At 45.8% G+C, this 23,829-nt stretch overlaps 1 protein-coding gene across 2 annotated transcripts in view; it reads right to left on the bottom strand.

Moving 5' to 3' along the window:
* Nucleotides 1–1,050: 1,050 nt before the first annotated feature.
* Nucleotides 1,051–23,829, bottom strand: part of LOC119443985 (monocarboxylate transporter 4) — a 51,089-nt gene continuing 28,310 nt past the window's right edge. For both annotated transcript variants that reach the window (XM_049663574.1, XM_037708531.2), the window contains 2 exons: nt 9,647–10,662; nt 1,051–2,143 (listed from right to left, as the gene is read on the bottom strand). In XM_049663574.1, coding sequence (XP_049519531.1) covers nt 10,265–10,662 — 398 coding nt within the window. In that variant the 3' untranslated portion in view covers nt 1,051–2,143; nt 9,647–10,264. The remainder of the gene's footprint in view (nt 2,144–9,646; nt 10,663–23,829) is intronic.

Here is a 23,829-nt window from a genome sequence, read left to right as displayed (position 1 = left end):
TATTACTCGAGGACTACATCGTTGCTACGACAAACATATAGAAGAATTTTCTGACAAACCATATGTGTCTCAAGCATTACTTCCGCGGCCCTCCCAGCTCGACTTGATTTTTGTAGTTGCTTTAACTGAGAAGTTGTACAATCAGGTAAAGACTTAGTTTACATACTCTAGATCTCTTGAATGCGAAACTACAGCTGCTTAGCGAATGCGTATTTTTACGGTAATATATTTCTAGATTAGATGTATATTTTAGAAATAAATGATTAATTCCTTTTTAAGTGCTTTCCTGCGTACTTGTCACGTTAGGAAGAGAGATATAGAGAAACAGGGTGGGAAAGGCAGGGAGGTTAACCCGAAATACGCTCGTAAGAGCGCATTTGAAGAGGTACATACATTTGACACATAATTTCTTCGTTAGTTCGTCGCAAATCAAAACAAGACAAGAAAACTACCGAAGTTGTTCCATTATCCAGTGGTTAGCAAACAGTTAATCTCTCTGTACTAAGCTTTCTTTCGCACTATATAAATATTTGTTTGCTGTGTCTTCTATAATCAAGCTGCTGAACGTTCCAGCGACGATTCTCTCCGTGTATTTTATTATATTAAGTTTCTCACAATGGTGTTCCTTAAGATGGTTTGAGCGCGAGCTAGGTGGTATGATTGTATCAATAAATACGGATGAGAAGGGAAGAAGACAGGAGGGGAGCTCGGCGCTCCTCGTGTATTTTTTTTTCTTTTTCGTCTATGTTTTAGCACTTGTGTTTCTTACTTCCTCATTCAGAAGAGAAATACTTGCAACATGCACCAATAGTCATTTTCACAGCTCTAAGTGCCCACCCGTATTTTCTGGACCAGTGCACACCGTATTTACCAGAAGTGGTGATTTTTCCCAAAAATTGACGTTTATGCGTCTTATACAACGGTATAACATATATACAGAAAACCATTTACGTTGACGGGACCAATACAAACGTTTTTGTTTCGTTTTCGTTTTTTTCCTTGGCGGCTTAGCGGTTTTCATGGCCACAGAGGTTGAACGTTTTCACTGCGACGGCCGATGAGGCCATCTTTGACTCCGAGTGAAGTGCAATAAATGTTGGTTGCCTGCATCGTAGAGGAGTATTGGTGCGTGTTTTTGTGCTCGTCAAAATTCTGTTGACGTAAATTAAGCGCCCTCAAGTGGATAAATACGGCATTTTTTGATGAATGTGCAACAGAGCACACTCGCGTTTCATCATGCCGGTCAAGTTAAAATAGGTGCGTCTGATACATTGGCGGAACTTATATACCAAATTCTTCTTTGGAACTCGCAAGACGTGCGGGGTGCGACTTATCCAGAAAATGTCACTTATGCAATAAAAGAAAGAAAGAGAAAGGATGTACCAGCAGCGAGATTTATTTTCGCTGATAAAATTGCATTACCACCGGTATTAGTGCATATCGACACTCAGGTAAAAAGCAGACGGTTGTGCCCCCGTTCGCGTATTTCTTCCTTCATGCGTAGACGCTCGATGCTTCAGTAGATTTTTGATTCATTGATCGAGGGTTGTGTGGGCACGAGAAACTTCTTTGTCGGTTTCTACCTGGGTGAAAGAGAAACGCGCCAGATGTGATACCTTGTTACCCCGCACGTCAGCAACTACCGCAGGCTTTAGGAAGATGTCCTTGCGTAGACTCCAGGTTCTTAGATTTTTTGTTGCACGAGCTTTGTTGCTCAGGAGCGTCGCACGCGTTGGAAAAACAGCCTATATCTGAAGCCACACTGCTACACTTGCGAAGTGGAAACAGCGTTCTCTCGGCCTTTGTCTTTATCGCAGCCGAAATGGCAGTGAGCTTATCACAGTGGCCATCTGTTTCTGTAGAATTCAGCTCTCGAAGTCCGATGTTCGGGAATTACTATTGAACATATGTGCATGAGCATTATTGGTTGGTCACGGTGGTTAGCTAGGCTTCGCAAGCGCTTCATTGCAACCGGGCGCAGTCTCAGCAGGATAAGTCTTGCGCGCATGCGATAGGTGCCGCCTCCGGGTTTTCCTCCAGTCAGCAGCGAAAAAAAAGAACAAGCCAGTCGCTACAGCGATGTTTGCACCAGCAAGAAGTCGATAGAAGCCGTCGTAAGACCCCATGCTGTCTCGAAAGTGTCCTGCGAAGTGAAAAACGGCGTTGAAATGTAAATTATTTAATTGAACTTGGCAGAAACTACGCTGACTAGCCGCTTTGGCACTGCTAAATTTCGTTATTCAAGATAACTGTAATTCTGACTCCCCCGGATTACCAACTTTAAACACAGTGGAACATATTACCTATAGCCTCGCGCTCATCCCTTACAGACCGGTATTTTCGAGTAGTTTTTGTACATAATATGTAATGATTATAGTATTTTGTGAGTTTTGTAAGTGCATTTACTGCATGTATTTATGCACTGTAATCGAAATGCATGTATTGGCGTCGCATCTAAAATATAATTATGATGATGTATAGTGTTTACTGGTGCAAGGGCCAGGTATGGCCAAAGAGCGCCAAGAAGTGGTATAAGATCCATAGCATAATTATCGCTGAGTAGATACCCAGCATTGTTTCTTGACAAAGACCCAGCTCTTTGACATAAAATCGATGCTAGGTTTTTTTAATGATATTCGTCTACTAAATGTTATATACCCATGCGATCCGTAGCACGGCCTCGCAATAGATGCCTATGTTGCGGCATTAGCATCTATAGCACACGCCTCCAGGCCCTCGCACACAAGGGTCCTGGGGAGGCAGTAGTGCTGCTTGAAAATTATCAAATACTGAATGTTTTAAATGTATGTCATTTATACACATAGAACACCTCACTGTAATCATTGTCATAGTTTTATTCCAAGTACATGTTTTACGCATCTATAAAGCGACCAGTTTAGGCCTCTATGCATCTAAAAATATAGTTTTATTATTCGATTGACCCTGCATTCATTTTGTTCGTTTTCTTGTTTTTAGTTATATTTGGTTAGTGTTCGGAAAACAATAACCTAACCATATGTTTCACATTCTAATATTTAAAAAAACTTGTCTACTTCGATTTTTTGTCTATCCTTAATTTGTATTTCTTCTGTATATTTTATATTTCGCCATTCCTGCAATAATCTCTCTTTGCACAGGTCATGCATGTAAATACAATAAAAACCCATTTCCCAAATGTACAGAGCCGTATCTGTCCTATCTGACTTCCATAACCAGTCATACTAGTATGATCTCTAGGCACAGGCACGGTGGCTAGAAGGGAAGGTGGGAGAGATTGGCAGCCGTAGAGCACAGCAGCGGATCATTCCAGCATGGCGGCGCTGTTGTCGCTGATTAGATCGCACTACTAGCGTGGATTGCTGGGGGAGCGCGCTGTAAGGCATATGCTAATATAGCCGGTCTGCAACAAACACGAAGCGACGTGCGCACGACATGCATAAACGCTGGTAGAACGTGTACGAGATGCACTCGAATTACTTTTTCTCTCGGGACGCGTAATGGCAAAGCATATAAAGCATCTACTTTTAGCCTACCGCGCTCTCTCTAAATATTTTCGATACATTTGCGCCCGTATGCACAGTCAACTGGCTATCCTTTTACGTTGAGCCATTCACTTCATTCTCTTTGTGTCGCCGTAATAAACCACGAGAATGATTTATTAAATCATTCGCCCTTGCTTCACTTGACTTCTCCTTCCACAACGTGAGCGTAGCGCAAATCGGTGAACGTCTGTTCAAAATGAAATTCGTGTAGTACTCATAGTCTATAGATAGCGTTGTCCAACTCTGTGTTTTTACGTATCAAAGGAAATTGGCTGGACACGGGGTGCATGAACCCTATTACTACTTTTTGCACCCAGGAAAATATACATAAGGAAAACATGACAGATTACAAACTCAGTTTGATAGATGTGTACTAAGGATCAGAAAACATGAACCCTAAAAACACCATAAGGAAGCTGCACCAGGGACTGTAATATATCCCGAGGCGAAGTTTCAAGTAGCGCATTCTTTCTCTCCTACCTTTCCTCACCTCGTTTTTCCTTTTTCTCGAGAAAATTTTACCGTGTCCGCGAATTGATATTTATAAGTCTTTCAGCTACATCTCTGTGCTACAACTGCTACAACCAACTGTGACGCGCCTATTCCTGATCGCTTCTTATCCATTCTGTGTTGATCGTGAATCTAATTTGTTCTAAACAAAGTGACATGACGCAGACTGCACCGCGGCATCGTGTGTGTCTGGATATTCGCATGTGTGTATGTGACTATGCATACGCCTATGTGTACGAACTCAGCGTGGTGCGACATGCCTTCGACTTTTATATCTATATGTTCGTGTGTGTATAGGCTTGACAGCAGTAGATTGTTGGCCCTGTGACGTTGTTTCCTTTTCTTACAACATGTATATGTTTAATGCGATTAGCACTGTTTGCTTACTTCGGGCGTGTTGAGCCTGTCTATCTTTCTATGTACCTTCTTACGTCGAATCGGCGGCTCAGGTTGTCTACCAGCTGCCGTCGTTGTCAGGCCTTCTACAACGACACAGGGGCCCAAGTTGTCTAATAGTTTGGGCCACTAGCTATCGGCTGGTGGTCGTAATACTGTCTCGTCTTTGCATCGTCGTCATTCTCGCTTAATCATCCGATTTTGGTCATGCCATGGTCATCACACCATCGCGATCACGCCATCGTCAACGGCTTCGTGATCCAGTCGTCGTCATGCCATTGTTGTCAAACACGTCTTCATCGCATTGTCGTCATAAAATTGTCATGACATGGTTGTCGTCATACTGCCATCGTCATGGATTCGTTGCCATACTGAAGTGATGACGTCGTGGGCGTTCCATCATCCTCATTGTAATTGCTTCATCCGACTCTGGTCATGCCGTCGTCTTCACGCCACAATCGTCACGCAGTCGTCATTACACCACTGACGTCATGTCATCGTCTTCACGCTGTCGGTTCCCCATCGTCATCACTTCGCGTAAAAAACATTAACATCATCCCATTTTCTTGCATTTTTTTCCTGAATTATCTCTATACAGAAACCCAGTACATAGTTGCCTAGGGGACTGACGTAAACGCTCCAAAGCCTGATGTAGCGCCTATGCCCACCCCCCCCTCACTCTCACTCTACTTACATACATGGGAACATTACGTGAACCAAAACAAAACTTGCAGAGACGTCAGTAAAAAGAAATACATGGCAACTAAATATTAGAAGTAAATCAATTATTCGTAAAATATATACAAATGGCTTGCATAAGAAAACATAATGGAAATGACACCACACATAACTTAGGACTGCAAAGAAAAAAAATTGTGAAAACGAACCCAAAATATGTATGACGGAACAAGCTGTAAACATGTTGTGCAGTTGGCTTTGGGTTGCTAATAAATAAGCTTGCATTTTCTTTTTAAAAGGATGAGTAGAAACAACTTCATCAATTAACGTGATTGCAAAGGGATGTTAGCTTAGGAAGTGGGGAATTTGGTATGCTATTTTTTGGGTGAGTTTTTAGTATTATACCTTAGTTTTCTGTAAATGTTGCGGCGCGAATTGTGGCGGGCATCCTTCCAGAGAACTGGCTTAAAAATAACTACTTGGAGTATACTTCCCCTAGTGCTATACAATCACTGCAAATGTTTTGCAAATTTTTATTTGCAGTGATTGAGTCACGTGTATAAATTTTATAACCAATGATTAGCTTGCGATACGATTTTCGTCTTGCCGCCGTCGGCATACCTCCTTCATCGTTTAATCACCATCAATTCTTCCCAATTCTACAATACCATGCTGTCGTCATTCAAGTGTGATTTTGTCGCCGTTATCATACCATGCTCATCAATGCGTCGTCCTAAAAACAATCGCTATCGTGCAACCCTTTTCATACAAATGTCACCAAGCAGTCGTCCTCTTGCCATTGTCGTCATTCTAGCTTTGACATCCTACTCTAGTCAGGCCGTCGTCGCCACGGTCGTCATATAGGCTTCGTGATAGAGTCGTCGTCAAATCATTGTTGTCGTCTCTCGTCGTCATCCTGTTGTCCACATACCGTTCTCATGCTTTGTCTTCATTGCGTCGTCGTCATACAGTCGTAATATACATCCGTAGTCACACCGTCGCGCCGATGCCATTGCCGTTTCTATCCTCGTTATTCTTACTTGGTCACCCGACTCTCGTCATGCCGTCGTCGTGCCATCGTTGTCGCAATGTCATCTTCAAACCATTGTCGTCATGCTGTCCTCGCGACACTCGTTTTACCGTCCTCCGGACTTCAGCAACGGCATCCCATTGTCGGCGTGCCATTGTCATCATACCACCTTCGTCGATTATTCCTGCCTCAGCATCGCATCGTAATCGTGCATTTAATCAAAATTATGCGCCAGTGTCCTGCCATTATCGTCATTTTCGCCGTCGTCAGACAGGCGCAATCAGGCATCCGCTGTCATTCCGACGTCATCATGCTCTAGAAGTCGTGCTAACATCCTTATTGCAGTGTCGTCATGCGGCTGACGTGACACCGTCGTTGTCCTAGCATCCTCGCTATACACTCGTCATTATCCTATAGTTGTGATGCTGTCGTCCTCCCCACCGTGGTCGTTATATCATCGCAATTATTTAAAAATCATCGTCTCATTCAGTGGCGTACCAATTATTTCTCGAGTGAAAGGGGGCGGGGGGGATCGCAAACCACCTAACCCTCTCTATACTATATTGCGAATTACTATTGTATTAGGTGATAAGCCTGACAGTTCTTTTTATATGGCCTATTTATCAATCACACATGGTGAACCAAGAGGGCCCAAAAAAGTATCTTAATTCGCATTTATTCCTTGTAACTATATAAAAGTTAAAGATCATGCAGGTACTACGGCAATGAGTGCCTCACACAGGTCCCCGATAACCTGCACGTTTGATACAAACGATTTTAATAATAAACAAAGAATTGTACTTGATTTTAAGCCCACAACACGAATGTATCGCTAGTTAACGTAATATCATTGCTGAGGTCCTAGGTAACAAAATACAATACACCTAAATTACTTGCAATATTCACAAGAAAAAAAGATACCAGATGTGTGCGACCTTGGAGAATTGCTACCCCATTTCCAGCGAAACTGTTTCTTTCAAGCAGTTGTAATAAAAGTATCAGATTCCCGTAATTATATCGCATACTTGAAAATATTTTCCGCATATGACTGTTCCGTTTGAAACAATGGCCACATGTAATGTTTTGGAGCTCTTCGTGTTGGGATCAAATTTAAAAAGCCAGTAATTCATCAACACACATGTGACTTCGCCAGAACATTTGCCATAGATGTGCCAGGGCAGTGGGTTCCATTCTGTCCCGCTCGTTACCCAGGCTCATAACACTTTAGAGCTCTTGCATAGGGAATTTATTGCGAAAGCCCGAATTACCTATCTATTTTAAGCTTTACCTACACATCACCCATCACCCGGTCCTTACAGTTACCAAACATAAAGAAGCTGTCTTTTTTAGTTCAATGTGGACAACAAGCGAACCTAATATATCATGCATTAAAAAGTAAAAAGAAAAACAAGAGGGCTCAATAATCATTGATAACGCTTGTAAATAAGCCACTTACGTTAGAACTTTGCGACACATTGCATTTAAAATGGTGCTTATTCTTTCAAAGTATAAAATTTCTGGAACGCAGAGTTCTCCTGGGACATTGGGAAACCTGGCCAAATATTTGCGTGGTTCAACGTGGTTAAACCAAGTTGGTCGAGCGATAGCACGGTTTTGCTTGCTTTGAGAAAGGACACAGACGCTGCTCGGCGCCGCGGTAGCAGCGAGCGGATTGACCTTCACGCTGTGTCTCACTTCAGTGCCAACTAAACGTCTAAAGCACAGCTCATACAAAGCTACCAGAACTCGGCACACTGTGTACGCATCGCAGATCGCTTTGAAGATAAGGCGCGCGCGACCGCGCACTTTGTCCACATCGCAGATCGCTTTCAAGATAAGGTAGCCCAAGCGGCGTAGACAGCAGCCGTCATTAGAGACGGGCTAAGTCCCAGTTTGACTTTGGCTGAGCTTGAAGGTCAGATTTACGGAACCAGGCGTTTTCGTGGTTTGTACCTGTAGTAGTAGAGCTATCGCTCTAATAAAAGTAGTGTTATGCATTCATATACTTGCTTGCAATGTTTCAAAGCTGTGTCTATTCAACACGCATTTACCACCGCACCTAAACTTGGCATATTGTTCCCCTTACGTTCGTAAATTGGACTTCAGTTGTTGGAATTATGCCAGCACAGCAGTCTAAGTTTTACAGTGCTCGTAAAACACATTAATAACACTGTGGACCACTTGCATGCGTAATTTACTGAAAAAGGCGCATTTAACTTACTCATTTGAAACATCCCCTACGCATTACCCATACCGTGCCCCTAGCTTTTCCCAGAAATGAACAAGATGTCTTGTTTCTCTCACTGAGGACACCGGAGAAACAAATACGAATCTCATATGATGCACAAGAAATACATGGAAAAATGAACGTTTAACAATCGTCTGCAGCGATCCCATTTAAACAGGAACGTTAACGTCGAACAAGGTATCTCACTCGAAATTATCTATATTATGACAAAATTTCAAGTTGGTATAACCTACAGTTGTTTTAGGAGTCTGGGAAACATTTCGATTTGTGGCAGTTTGGCAACCTGGAATGCTTGAATCAGTAACCTTCTACAAAAGCTGTAACGAACCTCCACAGAATAAACATTTCTCACTCTTCACTCAGCGCATTGCTTCATACTTCGATGAAATATAAGCAACGTTCCTCACATAGTTTGCCGAGGATATCGGGAAAGAACACCTAAATGCCATGTATAACGCATAAAAATTGCGAGATGGTTGAAGAAAACGAGCACTCGCCAACCGGCAAATGGCGACACATTTCCTTCGTGCGTCGTCGTCATTTCTATTGTCGGTCACTTGCGTCATCATGCACCACAGGTCATATATGCCTACCCATGAGCCACATGAGCACACTTTCCTTCGTGCCTTCGTCGTCATTCTATTGTCGTCACTGCGTCATCATCACACAGTGATATTAATGCCACCATACCCATGAGCAACCTTGGCAAGCGAGTGCCACAGCCAAGGGGGACGATACCCGAGTTTGTCACATACAGCGGAACCAACAAAAGTCTTACAATGGCCACTACATATGTTAAGTACACGTGACTGCAGAAATACAGGTACTAGCTACACTGCTCGAATTTTAATCGTCAGACGCGTTCTGGTGTTAGTGTTTAGTGTTGTTTCTGGTACGCGAAAACGCATAGCCGTCGATATTATAGGGTCACTACCTTTCGTTGTTTTTTTTTATTTGAACAGTAATAATAATGACACCACGGAAGACACCGCGAAAATAGGAGAATCCGCGTCTGAACAGGCAAGTACTGCGGTTACACCCAAAAACAGGCATCTGTGAAGACGCGCAAGGATCACCTGTCGTCGTCATGGAATACTGCTACACTCAGCGTCACGCGCTGCCCGCCGCCACGCTCCTACCTCCCTTTCTAGCCACCATAGCACAGATTTTGGCTTGTCGTTGTTCATCCGCGGATAAGAATTTCTACAAATGAAGGCGTGGCACGTTTGAATACCCGCTTACCTATCATTGATGCGCTGCTGATGGATACTGGTATCAATAGCAGGCCGAAGAGGCCCGTGCAGGTAGTTATGGTCTCCAGCCCGACGTAGTGGACCAGCAGGATACCACGTACGGCAATGGCGGACCCTTGCACAGCTGTCTCTGTCATGCGCAGCGCCACTATGGTGGGCAAGGAGAAGACGTGCGGCATTGCTGCAGTGCAGAGCGCTTCTGTCACGAACGCCCCAGCAAATAGCAGGCAACGGGTGCTGGGGACACAGTCTGAGAGGGGCACGATGAAGAGGCGGCCGAGTATCTGGCCCACTGCGCCGCACATCACGAGGTGCGCGGCGATATTGAGCTCTACGCCTTTGTCTATCGTGTAGTCAACGACGGTCATGGCGAAGGCCATGAGGGAGTACTCGCCAACCACAGTAGCCACGAGAAACACATAAAATGCGGGAGAGCGAAGCAAAATTATGCTAGCTTTAAGAACACTGTACGGTTGTCTTGAGTCTGCGTTCGCAGGAGTAGAAAAACAAACGTCTCGCTTTTGCAAATTTGAACCGCTTGCCGAAGATTTGTGCTCCGCAGTGATTGAGTAAGCCTGAAGCGTCAGAAGTGACCCACTGGGCGTTTTCAGAGGACAGTCGTTGATGTGGTCGTCCGCGCATTCACGACCAACGGCTGAATGAGCATCCAAAAAGACTGTCCTGTTTTCGCGGTATCGTATTTTTGTTTCGTTGCTGTTCGAATCCAAATTGCGCGTGATAGAGCTTCGAGAAACTTCAGCCTTATAGCTAACGGATTCCTGAGGAGCATGCTGAGAGGCACCGCGTGCAAAAGCACAGCGCCAGATATTAGGAGGCTGCCCTGGAGACCATAGCGCTCACGCAGAAGCGCCAACACGGCCGGGGCATAAACACCGGAGACACTCCAAGCGACGAAGATGAGAGACGTGGCGGTTCCCCTGTACTTGCTAAACAACATCAGGCTGTAGACGCAGACGCACGTCAGGAACATCCCCATGCCTAGACCTAAAGGTCGTGGACAGGAAAAAGAGGTGCCACATATTACAAAGAAACTGCCTTCAAAACTCCATTTCAATATATCAGTTTAACACTTTTATAAGACTGCACTAAGGCCAATGTTTCTCACGTGTTCTCTCTCGTAGGAAACGGCATCAACCGAAGCTTGCTGTTCCATCCCATATTACAAAACATCTCATATATAAATAATGCAGTTAGCAGGTAATAGAACACAATTGAACGTGGTGCGCGCCCTCAAGCAGCTGCCGATAAGGCATTATGGGAATTTTAAGTGAAGGGGTTCCCTCGTCTGCTTCATTTGCAGCCAACCGTATAGGGCGTGCCTCGTCTAACTGTAGCCCAACTTTTCTTCTACCACCTTAACTGACCATAGCACAACAGATTACATAGCCCAACAAAGACAAGCGGGACTCAAGTGGCCTGAAAATATCCTACGTTTTAGGGAGGTTATACAAAATTAAGAATATAACCTCCTTGGTGATTCAGCCATAACGAATCAGAACAGTCGGTGGGCCGAGTGCATCCGCGCCCCTGCACCAACTTTTTGCGGCCGGCTATTAAGCCATGGCCCTCAGTCCCCAGTGGCTGCGGAGCACCTGACCAAGGCGGCGGTCAGACCTGCGACGTGGCAGAGGGTGCTAAGAATCTCTGGGTCCGGACAGGCCGCCAATGGAAACTGAACCTGGCAACGTTCAACACGCGCACCCTCTCGAGTGAGGCTAGCTTAGCAGGACTATTTGAGGAATTATCAGGCATTACCTGGGATATTATTGGCCTTAGTGAGGTTAGAAGAACTGGTGAAGCTTACACAATGCTGACTAACGGCCACATCCTCTGCTACAGAGGTCTTCCAGATAAGAGAGAATCCGGGGTAGGATTTCTAGTCCATAACAACATAGCGGGCAACATTGATGAATTTTACAGCATTAGTGAGAGGGTAGCAGTCGTCATAATAAAGCTGAATAGGAGGTACAAAATGAAGGTAGTACAAGCCTATGCCCCAACTTCCAGTCACGATGATGAAGAGATAGAACAGTTTTATGAAGATGTGGAATTAGCAATGAGAAAGGTCCAAACTCAGTATACTGTAGTCATGGGCGACTTCAATGCAAAAGTGGGCAAAAAGCAGGTTGGCGAGCAAGCAATTGGAAACTACGGCATCGATTCTAGGAATGCAAGAGGAGAGATGTTGGTGGAATTCGCGGAAAGGAATAGGCTCCGAATAATGAATACCTTCTTCAGGAAGCACAGCAACAGGAAGTGGACCTGGAAAAGCCCTAATGGAGAAACAAGGAATGAAATAGATTTCATACTCTCTGCCGATCCAAGCATAGTGCAGGATGTAGAAGTGTTAGGTAAGGTTAAGTGCAGTGACCATAGGTTAGTGAGGTCTAGGATTTCTCTCAATTTGAAGAGAGAAAGAGTGAAATTAGTCAAGAGGAAACAGGCCAAACTAGATGCAGTAAGGGTGAAAGCAGACCAATTCAGGCTGGTGCTCGCAAACAAATATGCAGCTTTAGAACAGGAAGATGAAGATAACATAGAGGTAATGAATGAAACCGTAACTAGGCTGATCTCAGAAGCAGCAATTGAAGTGGGGTAAGGCACCAAAGCAACCTGTAGGGAAGCTCTCCCAAGAAACAAAGGACCTAATAAAGAAACGACAAAACATGAAAGTGTCCAACTCAAGAGATCAGATAGAATTCGCTGAACTGTCAAAACTGATCAACAAGAAGAAAGTAAGGGATATTCGAAATTATAACGTGGGAAAAATTGAGGAAGCCGTAAAATATGGACACAGCATGAAATCACTAAGAAGAAAACTAGGCATAGGTCAAGGCAAGATGTATGCACTGAAACATAAGCATGGTAATATCATCAGCAATTTCGATGACATAGTAAAAGCAGCAGAAGAATTCTATACTGACCTGTACAGTAGCCAAAACAGCCAAGCTACTTTCATTCGAAATAGTGATGAACCGGATACAGAAGCTCCTTCTATAACTAGCGATGAAGTTAGAAGGGCATTGAAAGACATGACCAGGGGAAAAGCGTCTGGAGAAGATGGAATAACAGTAGATTTAATCAAAGATGGAGGAGATATCATGCTTGAAAAGCTTGCGGCCCTTTATACGAAATGCCTCACAACTTCAAGTGTACCAGAGAGCTGGAAGAACGCCAACATTATACTTATCCATAAGAAGGGAGACGTTAAAGAATTGAAGAATTACAGACCCATTAGCTGGCTTTCAGTATTGTATAAAATATTCACCAAGATAATTTACAATAGAATAAGGACAACACTTGACTTCAGTCAACCAAGAGAACAGGCTGGCTTCAGGAAAGGATATTCTACGATGGACCATATCCATGCCATCAATCAGGTAATCGAGAAATCTGCGGAGTACAATCAACCTCTCTATATGGCTTTCATAGATTATGAAAAGGCATTCGATTCAGTAGAGATACCAGCAGTCATAGAGGCATTGCGTAATGAAGGAGTAGAGGAGGCATACGTGAATATCTTATCAAATATCTAGAAGGATTCCACAGCTACCCTGGTTCTCCACAAGAAAAGTAGAAAGATACCTATCACGAAAGGGGTCAGGCAAGGAGACACAATCTCTCCAATGCTATTCACTGCATGCTTAGAAGAAGTATTCAAGCTCTTAGACTGGGAGGGATTAGGAGTGAGGATCGACGGCGAATATCTCAGCAACCTTCGGTTTGCAGATGACATTGTCCTATTGAGCAACAATGGAGAGGAATTACAACAAATGATTGAGGACCTTCATCGAGAAAGTGCAAGAATTGGGTTGAAGATGAATATGCAGAAGACAAAGATAATGTTCAATAGCCTGGCAAGGGAACAAGAATTCAGGATCTCCAGTCAGCCTCTAGAGTCTGTAAAGGAATATGTTTATCTAGGTCAACTACTCACAGGGGACCCTGATCATGAGAAAGAAATTTACAGAAGAATAAAATTGGGTTGGAGTGCATACGGCAGGCATTGCCAAATCCTGACTGGGAGCTTACCACTGTCGTTGAAAAAGAAAAGTGTACAATCATTGCATTCTACCGGTGCTAACATATGGGGCAGAAACTTGGAGGTTAACAAAGAATCTCGAGAACAAGTTAAGGACCACACAAAGAGCAATGGAACGAAAAATCTTAGGAGTAACGTTAAGAAACAGGAAGAGAGCGGTGTGGATCAGAGAACAAACGGGGGTAGACGATATTCTAGTTGACATTAAGCGGAAGAAATGGAGCTGGGCAGGCCATGTAATGCGTAGGATGGATAACCGGTGGACCATTAGGGTTGCAGAATCCATACCAAGAGAAGGGAAGCGCAGTCGAGGACGGCAGAAAGTCAGGTGGGATGATGAGGTTAGGAAATTCGCAGGCGCAAGTTGGAATACGCTAGCGCAAGACAGGGGTAATTGGAGATCGCAGGGAGAGGCCTTCGTCCTGCAGTGGACATAAATATAGGCTGATGATGATGATGATGATGATATGCCGCTAAGTTCGTAAGTCAGGAGCTGTGTTTGCATAACGCACAACAGGCAAGGTCAAGACGCACTGCTAAGATGAGAGTGGCTCGCCATAAGAACATGAAAGTTTGCTTACGCTATTACTTGACTTGCATTTCGGTGTCCATAAGCGCGGAAATATTCAGGCCGGAATCCCGTTTAAAGCGATTCGGCGCATAAAGTCTTTATTTTGGGGCTCTCCCGCATGTGTTACATGCATAAGAATATGCCTGGTTCCGGTTAACACACCGAACATGTTATCTTGAACTGGTATCTCTTAATGTGTCTTTCAACGCGTTTTGACAATTTACCGGGGAACATCGACGGATCGAACATGAACAGTGCTTGCAGCTACCGCTTACTTCCAAGCTTGCGTTAAAAATACTCCTTGATGTACTGGCCACAGCTCCCAGGTGCCTGCACGTGTGTTTTTGTCCTATAAGAGCACGTTACAGCACACGGTTTCACAAAACGCTGCACAACCCGTAATACTTGCAGCCGCCGTCCGGCAATATGTTTGCAAGCTTCTAGCATGCTTCGCGGGTGGATAACTTGTCAGACATTTCTCACAGAACGGAGGTTGCGTCGGCAAGTGCAGCCGAAGTGCCCGATAAAAAAAAGTATCAAGAGCTGACCCCACACATTTCCGTGCATATGGCCAGCATGCGCAGTCACAACACGAGATATCTCGTGCCTGTCGAAGCGCAAGCTGCAAGAGCTTAAGCTGATTCGCATCGAAACGCTCACCCACAGACGCTTATCGGAGTAGGAAGTTCTCCGAGCGCTTTCATGCCGCTTCTATGAGTTAGGGCATAGCCTCCTATGATTAGGGCGCCTCGATACCAAGCCCGGCTGTCAGGGTAGGGACACGGTCTCCGGCGGCGCCATATTGGTTCTGACCTGCACCGCGCCGTCTTGGAGCATGTATGATGTATGAATGCCGTGGTGATTTTGCCGAAATCGTCGCCATTAGCCCGGGAAAAGCCAGTCATAAGTTGTAACTCGGTAAGAAGATGTGTTGGGTTTCGCCATATACTCGCAAGGAACTATCAAACACAAAATCGCGCATTTGACAGGAATGTTTATTCCTATCTAAATAGACATGAACGGAGAAATTGTTTTTATCCGAAACGACTACACCAATTTTGAAGACGTTTGTTGCATGCAAAAGTAGTCTCTGCCAACCGTATGAAAAACACACCAAAACACACACGCATACCCACAAGTACGCGGACATATAAGCACACACACGTGCGTAAATACGAACATGCGTGCACACACATGTACAAAGACGCACAAACGCCAAACACACGTGCGCGCACATACACGCAGACACGCACGTACACAAACACGCCCACAAACGCAGATGCATACGCAAAAACACCCACACACGCACGCACGAACACATAAATACGGTAACCCACGCCGTAAAAACACGTACAAGAACGCGTTCACAAACACGAACGAACACCAAGGCACATATAAACGATGACCTGATACACAACAAGCACGCACAAACCTGCACGCACACACGTGCCCTTCGCGCGCGCGCAAAGGCGCACAGAAAGGCTAGCCGAAAACAAGAGGAAGAAAGGCGTCCGGGAAGTAGAGGACTGTGCCAGGGAGAACAAATATGGCGCTGGCGCTTTAGAACGGTGGCACGAACTGGCTTAGACAGCGTCTCCACCCTGCGCAGCAGCGCTCACATCTAGGCGCTCTGTGGCAAGCGGGCTTGTCGCGGCGGCTACGGTGTCTAGCTGTGCAGCGCATAGCTTCCAAACCCGAAACTTACAGTCAATGCTCCCACAGTGTCCTTGGCACCACAGGCAGCCCTGCTTTTTTAAGGTCGTCCATGGAAGGCTTTCGCGGCTTTCTTGTTGCTGACTCAATGTACAGTAGAAGACAAATGAGCTTTTTCCTTCAGAAATATGCATAACAACCTTCTGTAATGTGCGAGTATGATTCGCTTAACAACACTGTACCTTCATTTCAAAGTATAGGTGAGTTTGGGAGTAGGTATGTAGGCAGGAAATAATGGCGCCTAACTGGAAAGGATAGAAGCATCACGTCTGTGGCTACTAGTACTTCCCTTCTGTACGTATTTCCCTTCTGCGCAAAGGTTCAATATACTTTAAGCCTTTAATGAGGGGCACATAGAAATATTTGATAAAATATTCAATTTATGAATAAATTGGGAAACACATCGAGACTAATCCTCATGAAGGAAAGAAAAAATATTTTGCGGAAGCTTTTTTAGCAATAGGCTGGGAACCCCACGCAGTAAACCGAAAGTGACTTCACCCCAAGCCACGTATGGTTTCGTTTGGAATTTGGATAGACTGCTCTTGTCATATCTAAACCATAGCTAGGTTAACATTTCATTTGCTTTACATCACAAGTGTGACACCACTGCAGCCAGATATCTGCGTTGGTCTGTCACTCTGATCGAGCTTTCAAAAGACAACGAATCACGTGCCATACTTGTTCTTCCTTGTCCTGCGCTCCTGCTCTAAACCAACAAATTACGCTTGCTGCCTGTCATTCAGGCTTGTCAAAGACACTTAGCCCAAAACTTCACACTCAATACAGGAATTCGGCAAGAAAAGAAAATGTGTCTTGTATGTTGCCAGTAGGCAACACTCGTCAATAAAGGGTTAAAAAGAAATAAAATAAAACCAACAATTAGAAAGACAAATTAGCATGAGAAAACAGCACAAAAGTGGAAGAAAGACAAAAAGTTTAGACTTCAACAACGACGGCGAGTCACTGCCATGGTGTGTGCATAAACTCATTCCTAGTATTTCCAGCCACATATTCGTAATTATAGAAAAATATTGTTCACTGCAGTGAAAGCTCTTATTTCTAGTCCACTAACTGGCCACACATGGTCTAAGTATTGCACCGAGTGATAATAGGTGATTGCTAAGAGACCTAAGCTTGAAGAGAATCTGTTCTTTTCTGAACACATAGGGGGCGTGTCCAGCAATACGTTGGCCAGGTATTCGTGAGCCGCTTCACACGCACAGCACGCGAAGCTTGTACGATGTATCTTGAGAAAAGCTTCGCGTAGGCCTCATCAAGGCGAAAGCACTCTTTGTGATCTGATTATTTCCGCTGTCCGTATTTTTGTTAGCACTTCACCTGTCTTAAGATGTTGCCTTATCAACTAGCTCGAATACAGACCTTAGTTTAGTGAATTAAGTTTCCATATTTCGTGCTTGCGCCGCATACACGCTTATACTATATACTATGCTGTATAAAATTAATTTTTTTGACACTTCCTCGAACTATAGCACTGATAATCTAGCTGAAGTGTTTCGTAATATTGTTACGACGCGAAAGAGACGGCGTTTACTTAACGGGCTTAAGGGCGAGCCTCAGACGGGCAAAAACGTCCTTTTGCTCGTTCTCGTTTTTCCCGCTCACACTTCTTCGTCTTCAATTCATGCGGCTACATTTAATGTAATGTTTATCCCTGAAGCCTGTTCAATAAACCCCGTTTCTTTTGCGTCGCAAAAGTTTTTGGTGGATGTGCGGGGGTTTTTGGGGATGTGCGGAGAATGGAATTTGGTGGATGTGCGGGGGAAACCACCTTTTTCTGTTAACACGTCCAACGACGGAGACGCTCAGGGACCAGTGCCTGCCGCTCCGGAATCAATGCTTGCTGGTACTTGGCACTACTACCGAGAACCTCGGGTTTTCACCGGGAAAGCAGGTGAAGATGTGGAGGAGTGGCTCAGGCACTACCAAGTAAGCAAATCTAACTTCCGTAACACTACTGACCAACTAACAAACGTTGTATTTGCCCTCACTGACACTGCCCTGATGTGGTTTGAGAATCACGAAGAATTATTAACGACGTGGGAACGTTTCGTCCATGAGCCAGAGGAATGCTTCGGTGCTTCGGACGCAAAACAAAGAAACGCGCAGAGACCACAGCTGCCAGGTGAGACTTGCACTACCTACACGAGCAGATTTTGAAATTGTGCACCTTTTCTAACATTGTTTCTAACCAGGCGACTGTGTATTCTTGTCCTTTCTATTGTGCAGGTCTCGCCAATTAGCGCACTCATTCGTTTCCAATATTGCTGTTTTTTAATGAGAAACCACCGATATGCGTGGTTGTGAACGCAAGCTCCCACAACGTGTGTCAGTTCAGACATATTTACGATTATATTACTTTGTGCACTTTCTGCGGGAACGTTGCAAAGCAGCTGAAGTGCAGACTGTGAAACTGCGCAAACAATACTCATTTATCTGTAGGCTAACTTGCCGCAACAAATCTGTTGCTTCCGAAATCCCGTAGAGTGCTGCTGCCGCTGCTGTGGTCACACGAAAGGGCTTAAATATTAGTTGTGCTCCAAATGTGCGTATAACAGAAGCACACGCTGAACTTTCTTTGGCACACGGGTCACTTGTGTACACTTTTCTTATGTGAAAGCGTCAAATGGCTCATTGAGGGGAAAAGCCGGCGTCCGGCGTCTGTACCAGCCAACTAGCACCTAAATGTCTATTGGCTGCGACCCCACGTCACGAGCGCACCTCGGCGTAGCACAGCGGGCAAAAGGAAACACCTGCTGCCGCGGTAGCGTACCCAGTATTGCGTGAGACGAAAAGGGCATTGCCACGATGCCAAATCACCCTCGCTCTCGCTCTCGGATGCTTGCGTTATCCACGCGTTCCTTGTTCACTCAAGCTTTCGCCTGCGTTCCAACTGCTGCTCGATAAGTCCAAATCAAGACCCGCCAAGCGTCTCAACGCGCTCACTTGCCTGCGTGGAGTTCATAATTCGAACGACTGGTCAGCGCTGTTCAAATCGGCAATAATGCTTTCTCATTCCCAACTCATAAGAAGTGCTTAGGTGTCCTGGGATTTTATTGCGATAGCAATTATATGGACACTCAAAAGCAGATTTCTGCCGTCGGCGTCGCCGTCGCCGTCGCCGTGAGGTTCCGTATGACGTCAATGGAGATGAAATCGTCGCCGCGCGCCGAACGCTGTATGTGCGAGGGAAAGGGCGCGAGGGGCGCGCGCTTTCACGGGGAGTGAACGCACGGCGGAGAACAAACGCGCGTTCTGCGCCGTGCTCGCTTAAGGGCTGCAGAAGTAGGCGTCTCTTTCCTCCTTTACAATCACCATATATGTAGAGCAAACGCGCCTTCTTCCGACGCACGAGAGGCCGTGGGGGAGGGGGGGGAGGGGGAGGGAAGGGAGGCGACGTTTAGCTGCGGCACCAAGTGCCTATTTATATCAGAGGCTCCGGCAACAGTCACCAACGCCGCACGCATTTTGAGCGAACGCGGGCAAAACGCCGACGGCGTCGACAATAGTTCTGCGTGTTGCCGGTGCTGCTGCATGTCCAAGTTTATACAGCTGATAAAGCTAATATCATTACTCCGTATAGCTCTCTACAAATTTGCTATCGCAATTGATGCTTCGCCTTTCAGGTGAAACTGCGACAACTTTTTTTTGCGATAGCAATTATATGGACACTTCCACCGGATTTCTGCCATCGGCGTCGCCGTCGTCGTCGCCGTCGCCGTGAGGTTCCCTATAGATAAAATCTTCGCCGCGTGCCGTATGCCCGAGCGGAAGCGTGCGGGGACGCGCGCTATCGCGGAGAGCGAACGCACTCAATCTCCCACGCGCAAGCAAGGAAGCGGGAAGCCAGCGCCGGAGGGAGCGGGGTGGTGGGGGGGGGGGCGCACTTCCACTCTGCCAACAACCGCGCTCGTCGCTCGCTCGCGCCGTCTCTTATCTCCACACGGCTCTGACCTTTATGCGCCGTGCATTCGCCGCTCAGTTTCCGTTGAAGCGATAGACCGCACGTACCTTCGCCGCTGCGGCGTATCCGCTTGCTGCCAGAGTTTTGACGGTCGTTGGCTGCAGTCATTCAGTGTGATCTATTCATGTTTGTTTGTGCGCGCTCACACCAGTGGTGCTTGTTCATTCAGTTAGTAATAGTCGGGCCACATTTTCCAACGCGCGCTACACATGCAATGCTGCCCGGATCGGCAGTGCAGCGCTATAGGTGTGTCCCTTCGCACGCCCTGTTCACGGGAAGCGCTTCTCATCAACACCACCGTTTCACACGCGCCTTCTCGTGGTCATCGAGTCTCTCTTCATGTCGGTCTACTTACGCCGCAGCACACCTGCTTACTTAATCAGCTCACGTTTACTACAATTCATATTGCTACCAAAAGCCGCTCACCTTACTTCGTATGACATTGCTGTGTTGCTATCGCATTCATTGCTTCGCCCTTAGGGCGAAACTGTGACATTTTTATTGCGATAGCAATTATATGGACACTCAAAAGCAGATTTCTGCCGTCGGCGTCGCCGTCGCCGTCGGCGTCGCCGTCGCCGTCGCCGTCGCCGTGAGGTTCCGTATGACGTCATTTGGAGATGAAATCGTCGCCGCGCGCCGAACGCTGTATGTGCGAGTGAAAGGGCGCGAGGGGCGCGTCTTTCACGGGGAGTGAACGCACGGCGGAGAACAAACGCGCGTTCTGCGCCGTGCTCGCTTAAGGGCTGCAGAAGTAGGCGTCTCTTTTCTCCTTTACAATCACCATATATGTAGAGCAAACGCGCCTTCTTCGGACGCGCGAGAGGCCGTGGGGGAGGGGGAGGGAAGGGAGGCGACGTTTAGCTGCGGCACCAAGTGCCTATTTATATCAGAGGCTCCAGCAACAGTCACCAACGCCGCACGCATTTTGAGCTAACGCGGGCAAAACGCCGATGGCGTCGACAACAGTTCTGCGTGTTGTTGCTACCAAAGCCGCTCACCTTACTTCGTATGACATTGCTGTGTTGCTATCGCATTCATTGCTTCGCCCTTAGGGCGAAACTGTGACATTTTTTAATAGGCATGCCAGTTATACATAAAAAAAACTTGTCGCAGTTTCACCTAAAAGGCGAAGCCTCAATTGCGATAGCAAACTTGTAGAGAGCTATACGGAGTAATGATATTAGCTTTATCAGCTGTATAACCTTGGACATGCAGCAGCACCGGCAACACGCAGAACTGCTGTCGACGCCGTCGGCGTTTTGCCCGCGTTCGCTCAAAATGCGTGCGGCGTTGGTGACTGTTGCCGAAGCCTCTTATATAAATAGGCACTTGGTGCCGCAGTTAAACGTCGCCTCCCTTCCCTCCCCCCCCCTCCCCCACGGCCTCTCGCGCGTCGGAAGAAGGCGCGTTTGCTCTACATATATGGTGATTGTAAAGGAGGAAAGAGACGCCTACTTCTGCAGCCCTTAAGCGAGCACGGCGCAGAACGCGCGTTTGTTCTCCGCCGTGCGTTCACTCCCCGTGAAAGCGCGTGCCCCTCGCGCCCTTTCACTCGCACATACAGCGTTCGGCGCGCGGCGACGATTTCATCTCCATTGACGTCATACGGAACCTCACGGCGACGGCGACGGCAGAAATCTGCTTTTGAGTGTCCATATTATTGCTATCGCAATAAAAATGCCAATTGTGCTGCAACGATAGAGGAAGTATTAGTAAATATGTCAAACTAACCTAATGGATTATTGTTTGCAGGTGTCCAAACCGAGAAGTTTACTGAGGAAAATCTTCGCACGCAAGTATATATCAGAAATATTGTCGATGATTGGCGCCGCTAGTATGCAAGTAATGTTTTTTTTTCTGCTAGTTGGTGTTATGTATTGAAGGGCGCCAGCAGTTTAGTTCTTCTGAATGTCCCTGTACTATTTCTTTAGAACTGTGCATTCTTAAATGCTCTAATGATATTGGTAAATAAAATAAATTTCGGGGCATTACAAGCAAAAACCGCGATTTTATTATTACGCGCACCACAGTGGGTGACTGCGGAATAAATTTGGTCACCTGGGGCTCTTTATCATGTGCTTAGCAATCAAAGTAATCTACATAATGCCTCGGATGTCCACAATGCAAGAATACAGTTTTGCACGGTCCTGTATTGTCACCAGTGAAGACACGTTCATTACAGACGTTCTACGAGCAATGCTGTGGCACTGAATCAGTCACTGTCTTCGTAACTTCGATGCTTCGCAACACCATGTTTCCGTAAGGAGTCAGGCATCACGCGGTAGAACGAGCTCATTCGTGTAGAAAGGCAGCATCTTTCTGTTGACGAAGAAGCTACTGAGAAACTCGCTAGCTAAGAAGACAGTCGGAGAGCGAAGATGACTATGAGAAGTGTATTCAGAGTTCATATGAGCAGGTTATGCACTAGGAGAGATTTGGTATATTCATTTACTTTTCTTAACGAGTCTGCCGTACAACAAATGACATGCGTGCTTTAGTATTTATTTGCGCGTCAACTGGGAGCTAGCTGCCACGGACATGTAATCTTGGCTGTTTTTATCTATTCAGTGCCCTACCTTTTGCTTACAGACATGCAATGCCGTTCCACCGTAGCTTTTCCGTATGCTCTATCGTTCGGCTCTGCTCATTTTCCTACCGCAGCTGGTGGTGTCAAATCAAACAAGTCCTTGACAGCATCTGCTTCATCTTTTAGTGCTGCGTCCTAAGAAAACAGACCGCTCAGTTCCCCCTGCCACATTCCCTATTTTTCAATTTCGTTGACACAAACTGAGGAGCATCGAAAGTACGAGGGACGTCCCGAAAGTAAGTTTCGTCATTCATTTTCTCTTGGAAACTTTGTTGCCAAAAAATTATGGCATAGCATCATGAACTATAAACCTTGTACTATTTTTCCACATAGTCGCCACCGACATTCAGACATTTGTCGTAGCGTACAATCTGTGTGAAGAAACCACTCTGATAAATCTCGGCGCCCCGCGATGCAAGGAATTGTCGCACAGCCTGCTCCACCTCAGCTTTGTTTTGGAAGGGCGTCCCCAGAGTGCGGCTTGCCCTGTACTCTAGTAATGCTGTTTGTATTCGTGGATGTGAAGGGACGCCCACTTCAACCTTCAACCTCCCCACTCGGCCTTCCTTCACTGAACAGGCAACACCAGCGACCAACCATTTGACGAAACATGATTTCTTCACAATACGCGATCTGTAGGCGTTCATGGATGACGGATACACTAGTCATACGTGCCCTTTCATACCGGATACCAGAACACACTTCCAGTCGGTGACCACGTTGTCAGCACACGTCTGTCTGTCATCGTTATTTGTACTCGAATAACCTTGGGGTCTGCTGCTACTCTCTCTTCTTCGGCGCTCTGCGCATGCGTCATTACTCCTCCGCTGATGCTCCTTCCGTCGTTGAAACAGTAACGGGTGTGGATTCTTATGACGACTGTTTGTTTCACCTCGTGTACCATGTTCTCTTTAAGAAAAGTTGACGAAACTTACGTTCGGAACGTCCCTCGTAAAACAGGAAAGTGGTAGAGGTAGCGTTAAGTCTTCTAGCTTCAGTGCAAAGCAAAAAATATATTTAAAAAATTAAGTGGTGGTTACGCAGCTACACTGCGTAATTGCAGCTTTGACTGACCAACTGGATTTGCTGCTGGTGATCGCACAACAACTTTAGACCTTACTATTATTCACGCAGTAGGCGTCTTGAGATTGGGTTGTAAGAGCTAAGAAAGAAAAGGGAAAATAAGTTTAGTAAAATTTGTAGCCCCTTTATGCATCATTTCTAAGCAGTAAACGATTGAGCATTTTTTA

The sequence above is a fragment of the Dermacentor silvarum genome, chromosome 3 (genome assembly GCF_013339745.2).
Source record: "Dermacentor silvarum isolate Dsil-2018 chromosome 3, BIME_Dsil_1.4, whole genome shotgun sequence".
In the NCBI taxonomy this organism is placed as follows: domain Eukaryota; kingdom Metazoa; phylum Arthropoda; class Arachnida; order Ixodida; family Ixodidae; genus Dermacentor; species Dermacentor silvarum.
Note: the sequence above shows the minus strand (reverse complement) of the source record. Positions and strands in the feature narration are given on the sequence as shown.